Genomic DNA, 19,400 nt, shown 5'->3' with positions numbered 1-19,400 from the left:
GTCAGAGAGCCACACAGATCCCTTGGCCCAACTCATTCACACTGATCGAGGTGCCCATCTATACTTGACCCATTTTCCACTGTTTTATTCCGCTCCTACCCATGTGCCTGTCCAAATGCTTTGTAAACGCTATGATTGCCCTTCCCTCTACTACCTCCTATAGTAGCTGTTCCATATTCACACCACCCTCCATGAGAAACCTTGTCCTTCTTTCAAAATATTCCCACTCTATTCTTAAACCTACATCTTTTCCTTTTAGACTCACTCATTCTTTGAACAAGACTGTGACTACCTACTCTATCAATGCCCCTCATAATTTAGTACACCTGTGAGATTACCCTTCAGCCTCCTGTGCTCCAGTGAGAACAATCCCAACCTGTACATCTTTCCCTGCAATTCAATTTTTAATTTAAAAAAAAGTTAAATTTAGATATGCAGTGCAGTAACAGGCCCTTTTGGCCCACAATACCATGCCTCCCAGTTACACCCAATTGACTAACCTGGTACATTTTGAAAATGGGAGGAAACCGGAGCACCCGGAGGAAACCCTTGCAGACATGGGGAGAACATAGAAACTCATTACAGATAGCGTGGGATTTGAAACCTCATCACTGGTGCTGTAACAGCATTGCGCTAACTGCTATTCTAACCATGCTGGCCCTAAGAGAGAACAGTAGGAGCCCAGGTTGCAGGCAAAACATTGATGAATCTCTTCTGCATTCTTTCCAGAATTCTTTCTCTAGAGTAGTGGCCAGAACTGCACACAATATTCCCAGCAAGGTCTTGCACAGCTGTCCCAGTTCTTAATGCTCTTTCCTATGAACTAAAAACTGTCTTTATTACCCACATCTTGGGATGTGAGTAAACCAGAGCACATTTCTCAGATATAAAAATATTCTCCTGATGCATTCTCCAGTTGAAATTTAATGAGATTCATTATGAGCTCCAAAAAAAAAATTATCGCTTTAATAAACACTTGTGTCAGCTATCGACATGATCTGGGAAGGTAACGTGAGGTCATTTCAAAGCTTCCTATTTCAAAGAAGGAACAGGAATTCCCTGCAATTGAAATTCCAAGCCCCAATTTTTCACTTTTGTTACTGATGTATTTGGTCATTCTTTTACCAAAAGTTTCAGAGACATTTAACAAGGGTGCAAAAACTGTAAATCTACTCTAAACAAATACAGTTCATCCATGGGATTAATGACAACCAAATAAATGAAGCTGGTTGAGAGAAGCATTATTAATTTAAGATAAATAAGGATAAAAAGTTCAAGATAAAATCATTTTAAAAATTGCTTTCAAAGGAAAATGTCCCTCTGTTGCCAAAGGATAAATCAGAAATACTGGAAATATTCATTAGTTCATATTTAAGCCATGACATGGTGTCTGATCATGTCATCATACGCTGCTGCTTAGAAACCAACAGGATAATAATACACAGAATCTGCTCTAATGATAGTCCTGAGACAAGCAGTTATACTCATTACTACATTCAGGTTGCTTTTGGAATTTCAAGCCTCTAGTCTACATGCAGGATGAGTCAGTCTCCAGGCTATGCCGTACCAATCAAGGCAAAAACGTTAAATCTTTGGGTATTGCAATGGCCTGACTGTCAAGCCTTTTCAATGAACAGCCACTATTAGTCGCCACAGTCCCTCAGAAATTGATCTCTGCATTCAGGAAAGCTAATTTCATGCTTTTACTTTACCCAGGAGTAACTAACTAATCCAAGTGTATCCCTTTACTACACAAGTGCAACTCAAAGAGTTTCATTCACTATAAATGGACTTTGAATGGGTTTTCTTTTCAATGTTAGTCAGCAATAAACACTTATTTTACACTCTGTATCAAAGAACGACAAGCCAGGAAGTTATTCAGCAGTTTATCCATATTCATTAAAATAGTCCGCAAATAAGCTTTAGAGTTAAACAGGAAAGTCTGCAGACACCGGGGATTATGTTGAAAAGTTTTCTTTTCTGAATGTCTTAATGTTGAAAGAGAGTTCAAGTTTAGGGGGTAGTGGAATCGTCCATTGGGATGAGATTATTTCTGATGGCTATTGAGTGGGCCCCAATTCCCATTTCAGAAATGCAAGTTCATAAACTAGGCTAATGTTTCTCATGAGTTAAACAAGAAAGTCTGCAGATGCTTGGGGGGGGGGGGGGGGGGGGGGGGCGCGCGCGAGTCCAATACACAAACATGCTGGAGAAACTTAGCAGGTCATGGAGCATCCATAGGAAGTAAAGGGTGACCAACCTTTCAGGCCTGGGCCTTCAGTCAGGTATGGTAATGTTTCTAAGGGGGTTTTTGTACCAAGACATTAACTCTTCCCTGCCTCTCAGGTAGGTGTTTAAGATCCCGTTGTAACACTGGAAACAGTAAAAACAGAGTATGCCACTGGGTCCTTTTGAGCACTCAGTGCCACCACGGTTAAGCATGTACAGTACCTTAATACCATTTTCCCAGCCTTAGCCCCAAAATATTTTACCTTGTACTCCAAGATAGTGATTCCTGCTTCTCTGGACCAATGTGGTGGAACACTGTAATTCATGCATTGTACTGATTTGCCCTCCCCTGATGCTGTAACTCCTCCCCTGATGCTGTAACTCCTCCCCTGATGCTGTAACTCCTCCCCTGATGCTGTAACTCCTCCCCTGATGCTGTAACTCCTCCCCTGATGCTGTAACTCCTCCCCTGATGCTGTAACTCCTCCCCTGATGCTGTAACTCCTCCCCTGATGCTGTAACTCCTCCCCTGATGCTGTAACTCCTCCCCTGATGCTGTAACTCCTCCCCTGATGCTGTAACTCCTCCCCTGATGCTGTAACTCCTCCCCTGATGCTGTAACTCCTCCCCTGATGCTGTAACTCCTCCCCTGATGCTGTAACTCCTCCCCTGATGCTGTAACTCCTCCCCTGATGCTGTAACTCCTCCCCTGATGCTGTAACTCCTCCCCTGATGCTGTAACTCCTCCCCTGATGCTGTAACTCCTCCCCTGATGCTGTAACTCCTCCCCTGATGCTGTAACTCCTCCCCTGATGCTGTAACTCCTCCCCTGATGCTGTAACTCCTCCCCTGATGCTGTAACTCCTCCCCTGATGCTGTAACTCCTCCCCTGATGCTGTAACTCCTCCCCTGATGCTGTAACTCCTCCCCTGATGCTGTAACTCCTCCCCTGATGCTGTAACTCCTCCCCTGATGCTGTAACTCCTCTCCTGATGCTGTAACTCCTCCCCTGATGCTGTAACTCCTCCCCTGATGCTGTAACTCCTCCCCCTTCAGGATTCCTTGGAATTGGGCCAACTGCATGCAAGATATACCTGTAAGTTTAAAAGGATTAAAGCCTATTAATCTCGACCTGGTCTGTTGGGTTTAATTGATAGCACTACAGGAGAAATATCCTCTGCGTCTGGCATGCCAAGCTCTGCAAAGACATATCCTCTCATTGTTCTAAACTCAGTAAATATCAGTCGAGCTATCCAATCTCTCCGTATTGCATTTCCTCTAACGAAAGCATATCCCTTCCAGGATAAGTAGGGCCTGGTGAAAGCAGAGGGATTTGGACAGGTTGGGAAACAGTATTTGTAGGGTATGGTCATGCACTCTGGCAGAAAGAATCAAGGCATAGCCCATTTTCTAAATGGGTAGAAAAGTCAGAAAGCAGAGGTTCAAAGGAACTTGGGCATCCTGGAGCAGGATTCCCTAAGAGTTAACTTGCAGTTAGAGTCAGTAGTAAGGAAGGCACATGAGGAGTGTTGGATGACTCTTCCTGTACTCGCTAGAGTTTAGAAGGATGAGAGGGGATTTTATTGAAACACATCAAATATTGAAGAGCTGGATAGAGTGCACATGGAGATGTTTCCAGTAGTGAGTGCACAGCCTCAGAATAAAAGGAAGCTTCTTGAGAACAGAGGAGAAATTTCTTCTGCCAGAATCAATGGAATTTGTTGCCACATATGGCTGTGGAAGGAAAGTCATTGAGTATATTTAAAGGGGAGGCTTATACATTCTTGATTAGTAAGGGTGTCAAAGATTATGGGGAGAAGGCAGGAAAATTAAAGGAAGATTACATCAGCCATGACTCGAATGGCAGAGCAGGTCGATGGTCTCTTTTGGTTCTATAGACCAAAACTATGCATAATTCTTCAAACGTGGCCAGTTTTAAAAAATAAGGGTGGGTCTGCTGGAGCTGCTAAATGATGGCAGCTCTACCAGTGGTGCAGACCCAGGTGAGTGAGATGCAGAGACACAGTGCTAGTCTGCACGGTCCTATTGCCAAGTCCTGACATCAACAAGCTCCATATAGGTTCCAAAGGCCCTGTTCAAGAAGTGAACTTTTTTTTTAAAAAAAAAAGTCCTGAAGCCATGGATGTTTGTGCCCAAGATGGCTGGGCAGCATACTATGAGGACCAGCACAGGGCATTAGAAATGGGGTAAACTCCCCTGCCCCCTACCATTGAGAAGTAGAAGCATGGGAGCAACCAAGGAGGGAAGGTGACACAGAAGCGTGGGTCAGCAGCTGACTAACCTACACAGGCTGAATGGCCTGTTGTTGACACAGCTGACGGACTCACACAGGCTTCAGACTGCTGGTGACATGCAGTCAAAGGACCCACAAGGGTTGCGGACTGCTGGAGACTAGCTAATAGGAACCAGGTATTGGAACTAGAATTCGAGAGGGTGCTGATGGCAAGTAGGGCTCCAGAAACGCTTTGGGCACCGAAGGCTTTCTCATTGTATCAGATGTTTGGATGTTTGGAGTTCAAGTCATCAATGATTTGAACAGGAGTCTGTGAGACTGCGGGTACACTGAAGGCAAATCCATCACACTCAGTGTCTCTGTGGGAATCACCTTTGCTTCTTTTTTTCCTATTGTTATAGGTGCCGGGGAATGCCCATGCCGACTCCTTTATGCTTTTTTTTAAAAAAAACACAAACTATCAGCGAAACACACTTTGAAAAACAACCAGGCAGACTCGTCAGTGAGCGCTTTACTGAATTCTCAGGGGAGAAATCAGTCTGCATCAATCACCCCTGGTCCACTTTGAGAAAACTTCATTTGTAAGCCACCTCTTCAAAATTTGTTCTGCTGTATGAAGTAAGTGAAGCCAATTCAAGTTCCAGCCCTTGATACTCTTTTGAAATTAATACGCCTGCAAAGTTAAAATGTACATTTTCTTCAGGCTGACTGCTGGAAATGTAAAAGAACATACAGGTTTTGAAAAATAAACAATCCAAATCCCTTGGATAATTAAAAGAGATGTATTGGTGGTGAATGGAGGGAGAGTTCACAAGGCCAATGAAGTCATTGGAGCTTTACTCTAAGGTACAGGGCAGGTTATTTGCAAGCAGCTAATCCTTGCAGTAGCTATGACATTTTTCAAGTCCCCATTTATCGGATTTGATTTTTTTTGGCAGAACGGCTCCAACATTCTGTGTTTCCACAGGCAATTTGTTAGTGCCCATTACGATTAGTCTTCCAACATTCACCATTTATGCACAACAAAGCTTGTGTGAACAAATGAGTCACTTGACGTTTAATGCTAAATGTTCATGGGATGCATTCTTTAATGGTACAGTTATTATTTGTTCTTGGACCATACAGCTCTGCAGAAACTTCTTTAAACTTTGGATTGCTTGTCAATTTTATGAGCTGTCCCAGATTCTATTTCATCTTTGGTTAAGAGTTTATTCTAGCTTGTTCTAAAGCTGCAAACTAGAATAGCTTTTTCAGTTCCTGCTGTGTTCATTGGAATCCACTGTTTAACCAGTTGTTAATATTAAAGAAATCCTTTTTTAGGTCCCAGAACATTGACAGGCATCTAATCATATCTCAACGAAGAGATGTTTCAACTGCATTGCTTATTTAGCCTAATTGGTAATCCTTTTATTTGGGTGGCCAAGTGTGAAGAGTTTGCCAGATCTTGTAGTCCAACAAAGCTTTGAACTGTATGCCTCAATTCATCCTCGACAGATTAACTGTGGTACAGCATTATAATTAAATTAATGGACTTCATAAAACAGAATGTTCACAACAAAAGCAAGATCTGGCCACCCCGAGGACTGCTAATAATGTCCCTTTGCGCCGCCACCTGTATTATCATCATATTTGCAATGGATAATTGGCTAAATGGATAAGACTTGGAATGTACCCGCCATCAAATCTTGAATCCCAATTCCCTTAACAATAACTGTCAGCAATTTACAATCTCATCTTTAAAATTAAGGCTTTAACCATGAGTGTTAAGTACAGCGAGGCAAAAATTTTCCATGGTATATTGATGTGTGTTATGCAGGAAATGCAGCGAAGGAAAGGCTCAAGGTATTCTTATTCCATTCTGAAATGTTGATTGCAGTGAGCAACAAGGGTTTCCTTAATAATAACGACAGCACAATGGCATAAAGAGGCGTTTCCACACAGTTTCAGTGAACAGAGTTCAATCCTATCACCCATGCTGTCAATGTCCATTTTTTCCCTGGGACCATGAGGATATCGGCCAGGTGCTCCAGTTACCCGTGGGTTGGTCGACTAGCTGTTTGTTGTTTTTTTTGGCTTGGCTTCGCAGACGAAGATTCATGGAGGGGTAAATGTCCACGTCAGCTGCAGGCTCGTTTGTGGCTGACAAGTCCGATGCAGGACAGGCAGACACGGTTGCAGCGGAAAATTGGTGGGTTGGTGTTGGGTTTTTCCTCCTTTGTCTTTTGTCAGTGAGGTGGGCTCTGCGGTCTTCTTCAAAGGAGGTTGCTGCCTGCCGAACTGTGAGGCGCCAAGATGCACGATTTGAGGCGATATCAGCCCACTGGCAGTGGTCAATGTGGCAGGCACCAAGAGATTTCTTTAGGCAGTCTTTGTACCTCTTCTTTGGTGGACCTCTGTCACGGTGGCCAGTGGAGAGCTCGCCATATAACACGATCTTGGGAAGGCGATGGTCCTCCATTCTGGAGACGTGACCCACCCAGCGCAGTTGGATCTTCAGCAGCGTGGATTCGATGCTGTCGGCCTCTGCCATCTCGAGTACTTCGATGTTAGGGATGAAGTCGCTCAATGAATGTTGAGGATGGAGCGGAGCCAACGCTGGTGGAAGCGTTCTAGGAGCCGTAGGTGATGCCAGTAGAGGACCCATGATTCAGAGCTGAACAGGAGTGTGGGTATGACAACGGCTCTGTATACGCTAATCTTTGTGAGGTTTTTCAGTTGGTTGTTTTTCCAGACTCTTTTGTGTAGTCTTCCAAAGGCGCTATTTGCCTTGGCGAGTCTGTTGTCCATCTCTTTGTCAATCCTTGAATCAGATGAAATGGTGCAGCTGAGATAGGTAAACTGGTTGACCGTTTTGAGTTCAGTGTGCTCAATGGAGATGTGGGGGGGGCTGGTGGTCATGGTGGGGAGCTGGCTGATGGAGGACCTCAGTTTTCTTCAGGCTGACTTCCAGGCCAAACATTGCAGTTTCCGCAAAACAGGACGTCAAGCGCTGAAGAGCTGGCTCTGAATGGGCAACTAAAGCGGCATCGTCTGCAAAGAGTAGTTCACGGACAAGTTGCTCTTGTGTCTTGGTGTGAGCTACAGGCAACTGGTAGAATATACGTGGGCAGAATTTTTTTTTAAAAAAGGATCAGTGTAAATGGACGTCTAGTGGTTGACACAGACTCAGCAGACCAAAGCAATCACACGAGAGACTGCAGATTCTGGGATATGAACCAAAACACAATCTGCTGGAGGAACCCAGTGGGTCGAGCAGCATCAGTGGGAGGAAATGAGTGGTTTTGGGCTAGAAGAGTTCATCAAGACAGTGGACCAAAAGCCCTAATACTGTAGAATATAACTCAAATATAATAACAAAGCATCAGTTCGTTAGTGAAGATCATTACATGACAATGAGGGCTGTGTTTGACTCAACGTTCTGATCCACGGGCTCATAACAATCAGACAGCAGGTAGAGACAGTGAATGTTATGGTCTCATTTTCTACCCAGCATGTCAGAGACCCAAGAATAAATGAGATATCTACATGTGGGAATCTTGTATCCTCACATTAACTAAACAAACAAAGATGGCAGATTCCTTCAAGAGAAGGGAAAGAAAACATACATTTATATTTTTCTAAAATTCAAACAGAGTGATCATCTGAAGAATTTGCAGGAAGTGAGTTGGAGCTATTTACTTGACCTCTTGCAGATGCAGCTGCAAGAGGCAGAAGTCAGCTGACAAAAATACATTCTCAAGAGAAAGCAAATCCCTGAAAGTACCACCACCAATTATCATTATCGGCCTCGAGTCTTCCTGATGATACAGCCAGGCCATGCTCCTTTTTCTTTCCTACCCAGCCATCAGTTGCCATTCAAGTTTATAGTCACATATACCAAGGTGCAGTGAGAAAGTTTGTCTTGCGAGCAATCTAGCTTGACAACTCACATAGTACAGCCATTTAAAACCATTCCAGAGAAAAATCAGTTAGCACAGTGGTTCTCAAACTTTTTTCCACTCACATACCACCTTAAGCAATCCCTTATTAATCACAGAGCACCTATGGCATAGGGCTCACTGAAAGTGGTATGTGAGTGGAAAGAAAAAGTTTGAAAACCACTGAGCACAAAACAAAGTGAAGGCTATTTTACTGATGGGAAGTTCATTTAGGAGTCTAATAATGGCAGTAAAGAATTCATTCCTGAGTCTAATCAAGCATTTTAGCTCTGGCAGAGGGGAGTCTCAAGATCCAGACATGGTACAAATGCCTTTGGGTCTTCAAGATTAGTTTATTGTCATCTACCCAAAATTTACAAAATTCGTATTTCTTTGTTATAATCTTAATGCAGACATTGGATTTGTTAAAATGATGGAGAAGCCTAGGTCTCATCAATGCCTTAAACACTGTGCTACCCCTGCCACCAAATGCAAGCTGTAGCAACATATTGCACGCTAAACACCAGCCCAGTTTTGTAACACCCTTAATCCTGTTATCAGACCAATTATAGCCAAATGATACGCCTCAGCAAGCAGCTTTCTGCCATAACCTAAAGCAAACTTATTCCTTGACCTTTTAAGACGATCTCTGTGGTACCAAATTAGGTCACACACAACTGCAAGGAGACTCACTTATTGAAGGTGTAAAATCTCACCCAATGTGTTTTTTCATCACAATCGCAGTTTGGTTCAGCGAGAGTTTGGTTCACTGATTATTTCGTTTCAGTTGCCAGATTAATGTTTTACTTTGGCAGGCTCGCAGATCTATCATCATCACACGGTGGTAAGGACCATGAAGGTTATCAAACAACCTTGGATTTTCAGAAAACACATTTCAACTGAAGTTGGGCTCATTTCCAATGAGACATCCCAGACGTTTCCTATCCAAAGCAGGAAGTTAACTTTTCTGATGATCCAAGATGCACCCTTCTTTAAGAAAAGAACGCTTATATTTATCCATCACTTTTCACTCCTTCACATTTCCAAAGCCATTCCTAAGAAATATGAGCACGGGGAGGTCAGCCATTCAGTCCCTCAAGCCAACTCTGCTGATCTTCTACCCCACATTCTTTTCATGCACTAACCCTTCATCTCTAGAAGATCCAATCTCTTGGTGCCTGCCACATTGACCACCGCCAGTGGGCTGATCTCGCCTCAAACCGTGCATCTTGGCGCCTCACCGTTCGGCGGGCAGCAACCTCCTTTGAAGAAGACCGCAGAGCCCACCTCACTGACAAAAGACAAAGGAGGAAAAACCCAACCCCAACCCACCAATTTTCCCTTGCAACCGTGTCTGCCTGTCCCGCATCGGACTTGTCAGCCACAAACGAGCCTGCAGCTGACGTGGACATTTACCCCCTCCATAAATCTTCGTCCGCGAAGCCAAGCCAAAGAAAGATAACCGAGTCTTGAGCATGGGGGCAGTGCTAATTTTTTTTTGTTTTTAAGGTGCCGGATCACCAAAAACAATGACAAGGAGGTGCCGGGGCGGCCCCATGAGGTGCCAGAGCAGCACTGAAGCCCTGGTCTCGACAACACACTGTCCTCTGAATGATGACATTTCAATCACTTTTAAATGGTTTACTTCACTTTTTCAATTTGTGCCCCTTAGTCCTGTGAGAATTCTGTGCTTTTTAATAAAGTCACCTCTCAATCTTCCAAACACCACCGAACAGCAGATCAAGCTGACGCAATCTCCCCACAAGCAAACATCTTAGGAATCCACCTGGTGAATGTTCCTTCACTCCCCCTACATCCTTTTGAAATCCAGTTACTTCAACAAAGGAAACACAAAATCTGATTAGAGTCCAGCAAAATCCCTTGACCAAAATGACAACACCCTGAGAACAGGTAATATGCTTGCAAAGTAAATTATTGGAGAGGTGAAAACTAGCCAGGGTACTGGAACAATTAAATCCCACCTGGTCTTTTTTAGAAAGGTGCTGCAGGATTTATCATGCTTCAATGAGGCAGGCTCGGTTTGAGATCTTGTCAGGAAGTCGGTGGCAAAAAAGTAACTAGAACTGCTTCAGAAATCGTAAAGGAAGCTTTGTCCTTTCAGTTCACACACAGCTGAAAATGAATGAGCTGGGAAGTTTAGAGCAGCTTTCCAGCTTTGCTATAGGCCCTTTGAGATTCAAGTGTTCCCATTTTTGTGTTTATCCAAGGCCAAATGTCATGCTGTTGCACAGCCTAACATTGTATAACTATCTAGCAACATTATGCAAGAAACACATTATCAGGGCTATTTAATGCTCACAGCAATATCTGCACACATTTCTCCCCTTCAATTTGCATAGTTAATTTCACAACCTCAGGATATCCTAAAGCACTTTATAGCCAATAAAGGTAAACGAGGGGGTCTGCTGATGCTGGGTTCTACTGCAACACAAAAGTGCTAGATAAACTCAGCAGGTCACACATACACATCATCCTTTGGAAGGAAAAGGCAGTCAGCATTTCGGGCCTGAGCCCTTTGTCAGTCTACAGTCAGGCAGGTCTGAATAAAAAGGTGGCAGGAGGAAGGAGGAGCAGAGTTAATAATGAATTCTCTGATGATGGGAAAAGGAAGGGAAGAGGGCTGAAGAAAGGGAAAGTCCAGGGGAGGCAGGAGGTGGTAATGGAAACTGGAGGTTGACGGTGATGCCATCTGGTTGGAGACTACCGAGTCGGAATTTTTTTTTAAAAAAAACAGGCCCTTTCAGCCCCCGAGCCCATGCTGTCCAATTACACCCAATTAACCTGCAATCTGGTACTTTTTAAAGGGGGAGAGGGGGAAGGGAGAGGAAACCAGAGCACCCAAAGGAAACCCACGCAAGCACAGGGAGAACGTGTAAACTCCTTACAGACAGCATCAGATTCAAACCCCAGAGCTGACTGCACTAACCATGACATGAACCATGCCACCCAGTGCAAGGTATTGTTCCACCAATATGCAGGTGGGCAAAATTTATAGTCAATAAAGTTACCCTCCACCCATCAAGTAAAGTTATGCCTATAATGTAGCACAACACCCAATTTGTTTCTAACAAGCATTGACAAAAAAAAAATACAACATAACCCAATCCATTTTCCTGGTGATATTTGAGCGAGTCTCAAATCTCAAAAAACTTCCCTTAGGATCCACCGAAATGTCATATGCAGGACTGAAATTAATGTTTCATTCAAAATATGGTACCGAAGCGCCAGCTCGGTTATATCTTCAATCCACAGAGCAAAATAAGGATCCACGTCACCTTTGACTCTTGTGAAAGTATTGTAACAAACTTAGAGCGGACACTACTATGAAGTTGAGAACCAATACCATTCTAGTAAGGGAACATAAAGCAATACTTTTCCACAGTCGGGAGGGAGGGGTGAACCCAGAAGAATGACGACTTCTGATCTACATTACCTCAAAGTGATTCACACAGAGATGCACCAGGATATACAAATACAAACAGGAATGCAAACCTAGAATGTCACTTCAACTACTGTGAGGAAATAAGATGTTTCCCCTCAGCCAGACCATCAAAACAAATACTCTGATGTAAGAAGGTATTTTTAAATGGCACATTTCAGGCATTAATTCTAAACATTTGCAATAAAATTGTTTGCCTTTATTTTCATCCTCTCGTTAAGGTATTAATTTGACACTTAAATCTGCAAAAGTTAGGGCTTTAGCTGAATTCAGCAAAATCCAACTTTTCCCAATTAAGGCACTTCAGGGAACACTACACAGTTGTCAGCATTCTGTTTCGGAAATGGTGTATTGCATGATTTACTGCATGCAATGCCACAGGGATTTTTGCATGCTGTCACAAAGCAGTAAACAAACCTACTGGGCCAAGCAATGTGCTTCAGCACAAGAGGTTTCTGATTCCCCAAATAAACACACCCCTCCTCCATCTGTGCTGTTCTTTCCTTCAGCCTGGCAAAGAGGATAATGTAACCACGTGGAACCACTCCTGTGCCAAAGACAGGATTCAAATTTTAAATTTAAACCCAACAGGCCTTCTGGCCCGTGAAGCTGCACCGCCCAATTACACCCAATTGGTCTGTAGGTTTTTAAGGGTGGGAAGAAACTGCAGCACCCAGAGGAAACCCACACAGACACGGGGAGAAGGTACAAACTCATGACAGACAATGCTGGATTCAAACCCAGATCAGTGGTGCTGTGTCAGTGTGGGTTGTGGGGAGGGGAAAATTCTCACCTGAGAAATTATCAACTTTTTCATCAGTCATATTGGATTGTTCACATGCAACAACAGCTAGAACCTTCGCCATCACTGGCCATAAACTGTTGCAATGTTCCTGTCATGGGCAAGGTTACAGTCACTTTGTCACCCATCTTGCTCCATTTTGTGCCATTTGTTTGTCCTGATCTATCATCCAAGCACGTTACTGCACTCACACTGGGGCTTGACCAGGTCGGGTCAGCGCAGTGGTGCAGCCTCACAGCTCCAGTGACTTGGGTTCAATCCTGTCCATTAGGACTGTTTGCATGCAGTTTGCACGCAGTTTGCACATTCTTCTCATGACTATGTGGATGTCTGCTGGTCTCCTTCTGGATCTCACGGCTGGTTGGTTAATAGATCACTGCAACTTGCCCCTTGTGTATAGTAGAATGGTAAAATGTCAGAGGAGTAGATGGAAATATTGGGGGGTGGTTATAAAATTATGATTGCATAGAATAAGTGCTTGTATGCTATACAAGTCTCTGATTGAACTTTGCAGTGAAGGGTATTACCATTCGTGACTTAAAGCCACAATTTAGGTGTATTTAAAGTGGAAATGCTACATCCGAGCCTCTCTCATCCATTCCAAGTGAAACAACACTTCACTGGTGAATCTGCAGGGGTCATCTACCTCATCCCGTGCTTTCGTTGTTCCTTCCTCTCTCCCCCCTCCCCCCCCCCCCCCCCCACTCCATCTCTCTCCCTACATCTCTGGCTCCTTTCCTGCAGCTTCCAATCCCCTTCTCTCTCCATTCAGAGATGCCTCCCTCATCACTTCCCAGCTTTTTTTAAAAACTTCTGCACTTCCACCCATATCCATAACCTCTTGCCTGTGGTCCTTCCTCTCCACCCCACACATACACACCTCCCCCCAACTACTTTATTCAGGCACCTGGCCTGTTTTTTGCTCATATCTTGATGAAGGGCACAGGCCCAAAATGCTGGTTACATTTCTTTGCTGCACAAGGAATGCTGTGTGACTTGCTGAGTTGCTCCAGCATTTTTGTGTATTGAACCAAAGCCAGGACCCTTCAAATATTCACGATGATACCTAGGCCTTCTTCAGCCAACTGCATCAATCCCATGACACAATGTAGAAAGTAATCCATGTATTTAGCCTGCAGACATTAGGTTCACAAATCCATTCATTTCAAACTCCAAAAGGGATTTAAGACGGAGTACTCTGCCCTGATTTATCCTCCAATCCTGGGTTACCGAGATGCAGCACATTACAGCTGACTAATAGTTTCTGTTTAAACTCAGACCCCCAACACCACAATTTTCTCGGTGGCAGAGATCAATTTCATGGGCCACAAATTTCATGTGGAATTACCTGTCTTCAGTTGAATGATGTCATTAATAATCCTCAATACAAAGAAAGGACACTGAAAATCTGGGTCAGCAAAATGAACAAGTAATATAAATAAATGAGATTTTTTTTAAAAGCCATCAAAGGATTTTTTAAGCAAGAAAGACATTATATCACTTTGTTGCTGGAGCACAGATTTCCTTTTGGTGGCAATGTAATAGATTGTGAAGTCACTTCTGCACTATATTAAGTGAAATTATAACAGCAATGTACTTCACAAAACTAGTTAAATTAAATTAATTTTTGATTAATGAATTATTACTTTGTTGTTACATCTATGAAAACTGAAAGATATAATTAATTTCAGTATTTTCCAGACTGCTTTGTTGCATTTCAGGTAAAAATATGAACTCAATAAAATTACTGGATTATTCTCTCAAACCAAATTATGCTCTACTCTGATTTACTCATCAGATGACTATAACACTTCTATCCTCCGTGAAGTATGAATCCATTTCCAGAAAACTAAGTTCCTTCAAACTAAGCACTTTAATAATCTTCAAGGTATTCATTTTGCATCTTTTAATCCAGGGATAAGGATTCTTTATTGGTCAGTAGGTGCCTGATCTGCCATCCTTCAGTAATTGAGTAATTATCATTTTTGTTCAGTGCATTTTTCTTTCCCTCTGTAAGCTCTGGGGTCATAAATGTGTCTCAGGTAACCTCCGTGACAAAGCTTCACTACAATAATCTAAAAACCAGCACTGTATTGGAGTGAAACGTTTCCCATAATCAGGTGGTGGGTAGCAAGGAACTGCCTCTCTCTCTGCTGTGAGGATTTAATGCAAAGCATAGGATTTGCATGCTGTCCTCCAGATATCTACAGCTGATACTGATTTCAGATCTTAAATCCAAGACACCAAATCGAATAATTCCTCAAAATTATATCACTATTTTCCAGCACAATGTTTGGATTTGTTCATTTCTTCTAGAAATAGTTTGGTTCTATTTTTTTTTAAAGCAATGAACCACATCTTATTTGCAAACAGACACGCCTCACTTTAAACACACCTCAACTCTCGGTGAATCGGTGAGATGTCCCCAGACTGTCCCCTTATACACCGCCAAGCAGACATACATAACCGGCTCCCTGTTGACCTTGGACCAGCTCATGCGAAACACTTGACATCGACTAGATACCAAGGAACTCAGGCGAGGCGTGATCCTGCTTTATAAGTTGCCCTTTGTTACTTGAACCTTATTTCTGAAACAGCTGAAAGGCGAGCAGCTCCAAGCAAACTGGAAATTGTTGGGAACACACGTCTGGCTCCGCTTATTTACAGAACAACTTTCCACCGTCCGGGTGCACGTCTTAGCAAAGAGTTGGTTCAGGGTGGCCAGCGGACCCCGATCTGGACCACGGGCAGCGGCGGGGGCGCGGGGGCGCGGGGGGGAGATTCGGATCTGAAGGTTAGAAAGCTGCCACTGGTTTTCTCACCGTGCACAGTCCTCTCAATGCCCCGAGGCGGGCGTCCGGCCATCTGCCCGTGGCCGGGGGCTGGCTGCGGGCTCGGCTGTTGGGCTCCCCTCCGGCGGTGCAAGCTCCCCGTCTGACAGCTGCGCCGCCCCAACAGGCGCGGGCTCCTCTCGCCGAACACTTCTGCAACATCAGGCAGGGTCCGGACGGCAGGAAAGAGTGTGCGAGCATGGTCTGCCTGCTCTCCTGTCCGGTGCACGCAGGTCCCAGGCAAGTGGAGCGGGGTCTTTCCCCCCTCTCTCTCTCTCTCTCTCTCTCTCTCTCCGCTCACCGCTCCGCGTGATTCAGCTGTTGTCAGTTTCACACCAGTCCCACCCACATGGAAATTTACAACCAGCTGCCCCATTGGCCGGGATCTCTGCTGATTGACGTGGCAAACTCCCCCACCCCCCGAGATCCCGACAGTGGGTCACGAAAGTCCGGAGCATTCTTACCTTCGGTGCACCCGATCTGCATTCTCTCGCCTCAAGGACGAAGCCTGGCGTCCTGTTGCAACAGCAGCACGGCACTGACCTTGGAAATACAGGGACACTTGGTCCCGTCAAGGCCCAACAAAAGCTTTCCTGCCAGACAAACTGCAGCGTCGTTCAGGAGCCCCGAGCGCGCAACAGAAGAGTCTCCAGGAATGAACTCATCCGCATTTTGTTTCCCGCCTGGCATTGGTTTGCCCGGTCACGGGGAAGGTATTCACTCCCTCCAGTTGCTCGTTTGGGTGACAACTCGCGAAACAGGCTGCTTCTCTTGGGCCGTCCGAAGGGCAGCTGCCAGTCGGGATCGCGAACATCAAGCTCCGAGGCACCAGTGAGGGCTGCAGCGACGTGGACCCCTTTCTGGGAGGCACCTCAAAGCACTGGAGACCGACCAACCACGCCTGCCTTCCTAAAGTCCACGCACACACACACAGTGTCTTCCCTCGAACCAACGTGTCCAGCTTCAAGGTGTGATCGGGTTCATGACCAACCTCCCGGAACGAGCACCGGACCCTCTACTCTCAAGCCCCATCACCACAGGAGATTTCTAGCAAGGGAAAAGCGGCACTACGATGATGTCCTCAAGGCTTCCTTTAGAAATGTAGCATCCCCTCCTCAGACTCAAAGGGATCCCTGGCACCATTCACATTGCTGGGAGAAGTTTGAGTCTCCCTAGGACACAGTTTGAGTCTCCCAATTCAAACCATTCACCCACACGTTACCTCCCCAATAGGAGGGATGCTTGATGGGACTCATCGTTTTCCTCTGATTCCTTGACCAAGAAGGTAATGTAGAGCTCTTAAAAAATGTAAACCAGGCACATTTTGTGGTCATGCAATTGAGGAAGCATGTTGACCTAGCCTGCCAAGACTCACCAATTCTATGTGGGCTGCAGAAATTCAATGTGCAGAAATGGACGCTGGCCCTCTTTTGAAACTGAAAAAGTGACATAATTTGAGAAATTACATGTAATACAGGGTTTGGAAGTGAGACACTGGGGTTAAAAAAAAGTACAAGTGTGTGCCTGAGTTCACATAATGTCAATCCTAATTTTGCAATGTGCAAATCGAAGGCCACTTTCTCACTGGCACACACCGAAGTGTTCAAACCTATGTTCAGCAGGTGATAGTGAAGCCATGCAAAGTCTGTTTCTTCGCATTGGCTGAGTTCATTGTTAATATCTGTTCAGTCCCGTTAACATTGTCATAACAGATTGATTTGCAGTCCCTCCAATGTGGCCACCTCATGCCTTATTAAAAAAAAAACAAACACAAGACGGGGTGATTGTTTTATCAAACACCTATGTTCAATCCACAGTGGCAACTCAGTTTTGTGTTGTATGATGCTTCCCACTGTGACTTACCTTTTTGTTGCCTCCTATGTACTTACAAAAAGGCCCAATAAAATCTTGACCAATACCTCATACATAATAGTCTTCTGAATCCAAATCATGACTTCAGGTAACCATTTTCTGTTTTTCTCTCTCCAAAAGAATAGTGGACTTTGCATTTCATAGCTTATACTCGTTCCTTTGCGTGTGTGTGTTCTCTCTTGACTTCTTCAATAACCTAATAACACACAGAAATACTGGAGGAACTCAGCCTGTCTCACAGTGGAGGAAAAAATGTATTACTGATGTTTCAGGCCTGAGACCTTCCTCAAGGTATAAAGAAGGTGTCAGAATAAAAACTGAAGACTGGCAGGGGGAGGAGTCCAGATGAACAAAATAGAATGCCACTTTCTCACTGGTGCACACCATGGAAAAGTTTTTCCGGCTTTGATCTTCAGGCTATCAGGCAGTGGTCTGCACAGAACATCCTGCAGACAGTGAGAGATGTGGACTTGATGGACACGGTGGATTAGTTCCTGCAGCAGACTGTCCAGGTCATCTTGGGGAATGCCTCATTAGGTGCTTTCAAATTGCAACATCCGGGCAGTCCTCCTGGGACCCGGGTGCAATTATTGGGTCATGGTTGCAGGATGCACCTTTCAAATCTCAGGTGTCAGAGTGGTTCCAGCGGAGTGGGGAATTATAGATAAGAAAGACAGCCATTGTTCCTGCACTCTTGCATTGAGCCATCGGCACGAACCGTGGCAAATCGTGGTCCCCCCTCCACTCTCCCCACTGATCACAGCAGCGACCTCTCTCTCCCGGATTGTGGCCCCCACTCTCCCTCCGATCGTGTCAGTGATCTCTCTCATCCCGATTGCGGCCTCTCCCCCCAATCGTGGCAATGGCACTTCAGCCAGGAGTTTTCCCTGTGATGCATGCATTGCAAGCGCTGATGTCACCAGTGCAACCGGGTCAACTATTTCCCTTTTCAAACCACTGGAGCAGGACTTGATAAGTTTTCCTGGGTTCCCTGACCACCTCTGAGATAGGTGAGGAACCCGATTGGGTTCTGACCGGGTTGACCCAGTTGGACCCTTTCAAATTGCCATGTGCAAGTTGTTTAGTTAACCCCATTTTGCATGGCAGTTTAAAAGGGCCTATTGCCAGTGCTAAGAGTGTATGGAGAAAGATGCAAGGATCCTTGACATGGTTGATCCCCAGCTGCACCATGACTGAGGAACCTCTGATTTATGGCCTGTTTCTTGGGATGCAAACAGAGGAGGACATCCAGAACCACTGGAAGACCATCAACTCAGTGAAAGAAGCACTGTTTTGCCCAAAATCTGTTGGTCTTTCAGCACACAGAGATGTTGACGTGGAATGCTGCTTACTGACACATTCCAAACTGCCGACCTATGTGATGAGGGATGCACTGAGGCTTGCTGCAGCCAACGAGAGGACTTGTAGGGAAGGACCACTGTCTGGAGGTTTTCTGTTATCAGGGATTGAGGACTGAGATCAAGGGAAAGGCCCTCAAACAACAGAGGAAGGAGTAATAACAAGGTGCCACAATGCTACTAAATAGAAATGTATGCATTCAACACTCAGGGTTCAAAGAGAATTTGAATGGTTTTCCATTTTAAGAAATTTATTGTGAATAAATCTATTTTGTTCAAGAAAAACATGGTTCACTCTGCCTTGCATTCCTTCAGCAATGAGATATATAATAACCTGACTGTTCCTCCTTGATATTAATTCTCTCCTTAGGTCATGTTCCTTTCTCTACAGATTTCAGATTTATTGTCAGAGTACATACATAACATCACATATACAACCCTGAGATTCCTTTTTCCCATGGGCACGGCAGAATCACCACTAATTGGTGGTACAGCTCAGCCTAGGAGAATTGGTAACTAGAGGACAGGTTTAAGGTGAGGGGGTTAAGATTCACTAGTATTCTGAGGGGTAGCCTATTTTTACACAGGGTATATGGAATCAGCTGTACGAATGCAATGTTTTAGAAGATTTGTTATGACATGTTTGAATTTAATATTTATTTTTAAAAATAACATTT

General features: G+C 44.5%; 1 protein-coding gene across 1 annotated transcript in view; it reads right to left on the bottom strand.

The window, feature by feature from the left end:
* The window catches only part of fam210b (family with sequence similarity 210 member B), a 52,531-nt gene extending 36,712 nt beyond the window's left edge, over positions 1-15,819 (bottom strand). The window contains exon 1 of the mRNA XM_069884610.1: positions 15,485-15,819. Coding sequence (XP_069740711.1) covers positions 15,485-15,694 — 210 coding nt within the window. The 5' untranslated portion in view covers positions 15,695-15,819. The remainder of the gene's footprint in view (positions 1-15,484) is intronic.
* Positions 15,820-19,400: the final 3,581 nt, after the last annotated feature.

Source organism: Narcine bancroftii, chromosome 6, assembly GCF_036971445.1.
Source record: "Narcine bancroftii isolate sNarBan1 chromosome 6, sNarBan1.hap1, whole genome shotgun sequence".
Taxonomy (NCBI): Eukaryota; Metazoa; Chordata; class Chondrichthyes; order Torpediniformes; family Narcinidae; genus Narcine; species Narcine bancroftii.
The sequence above is the reverse complement of the archived record's forward strand: the minus strand, read 5'-3'. Positions and strand labels throughout refer to the sequence as shown.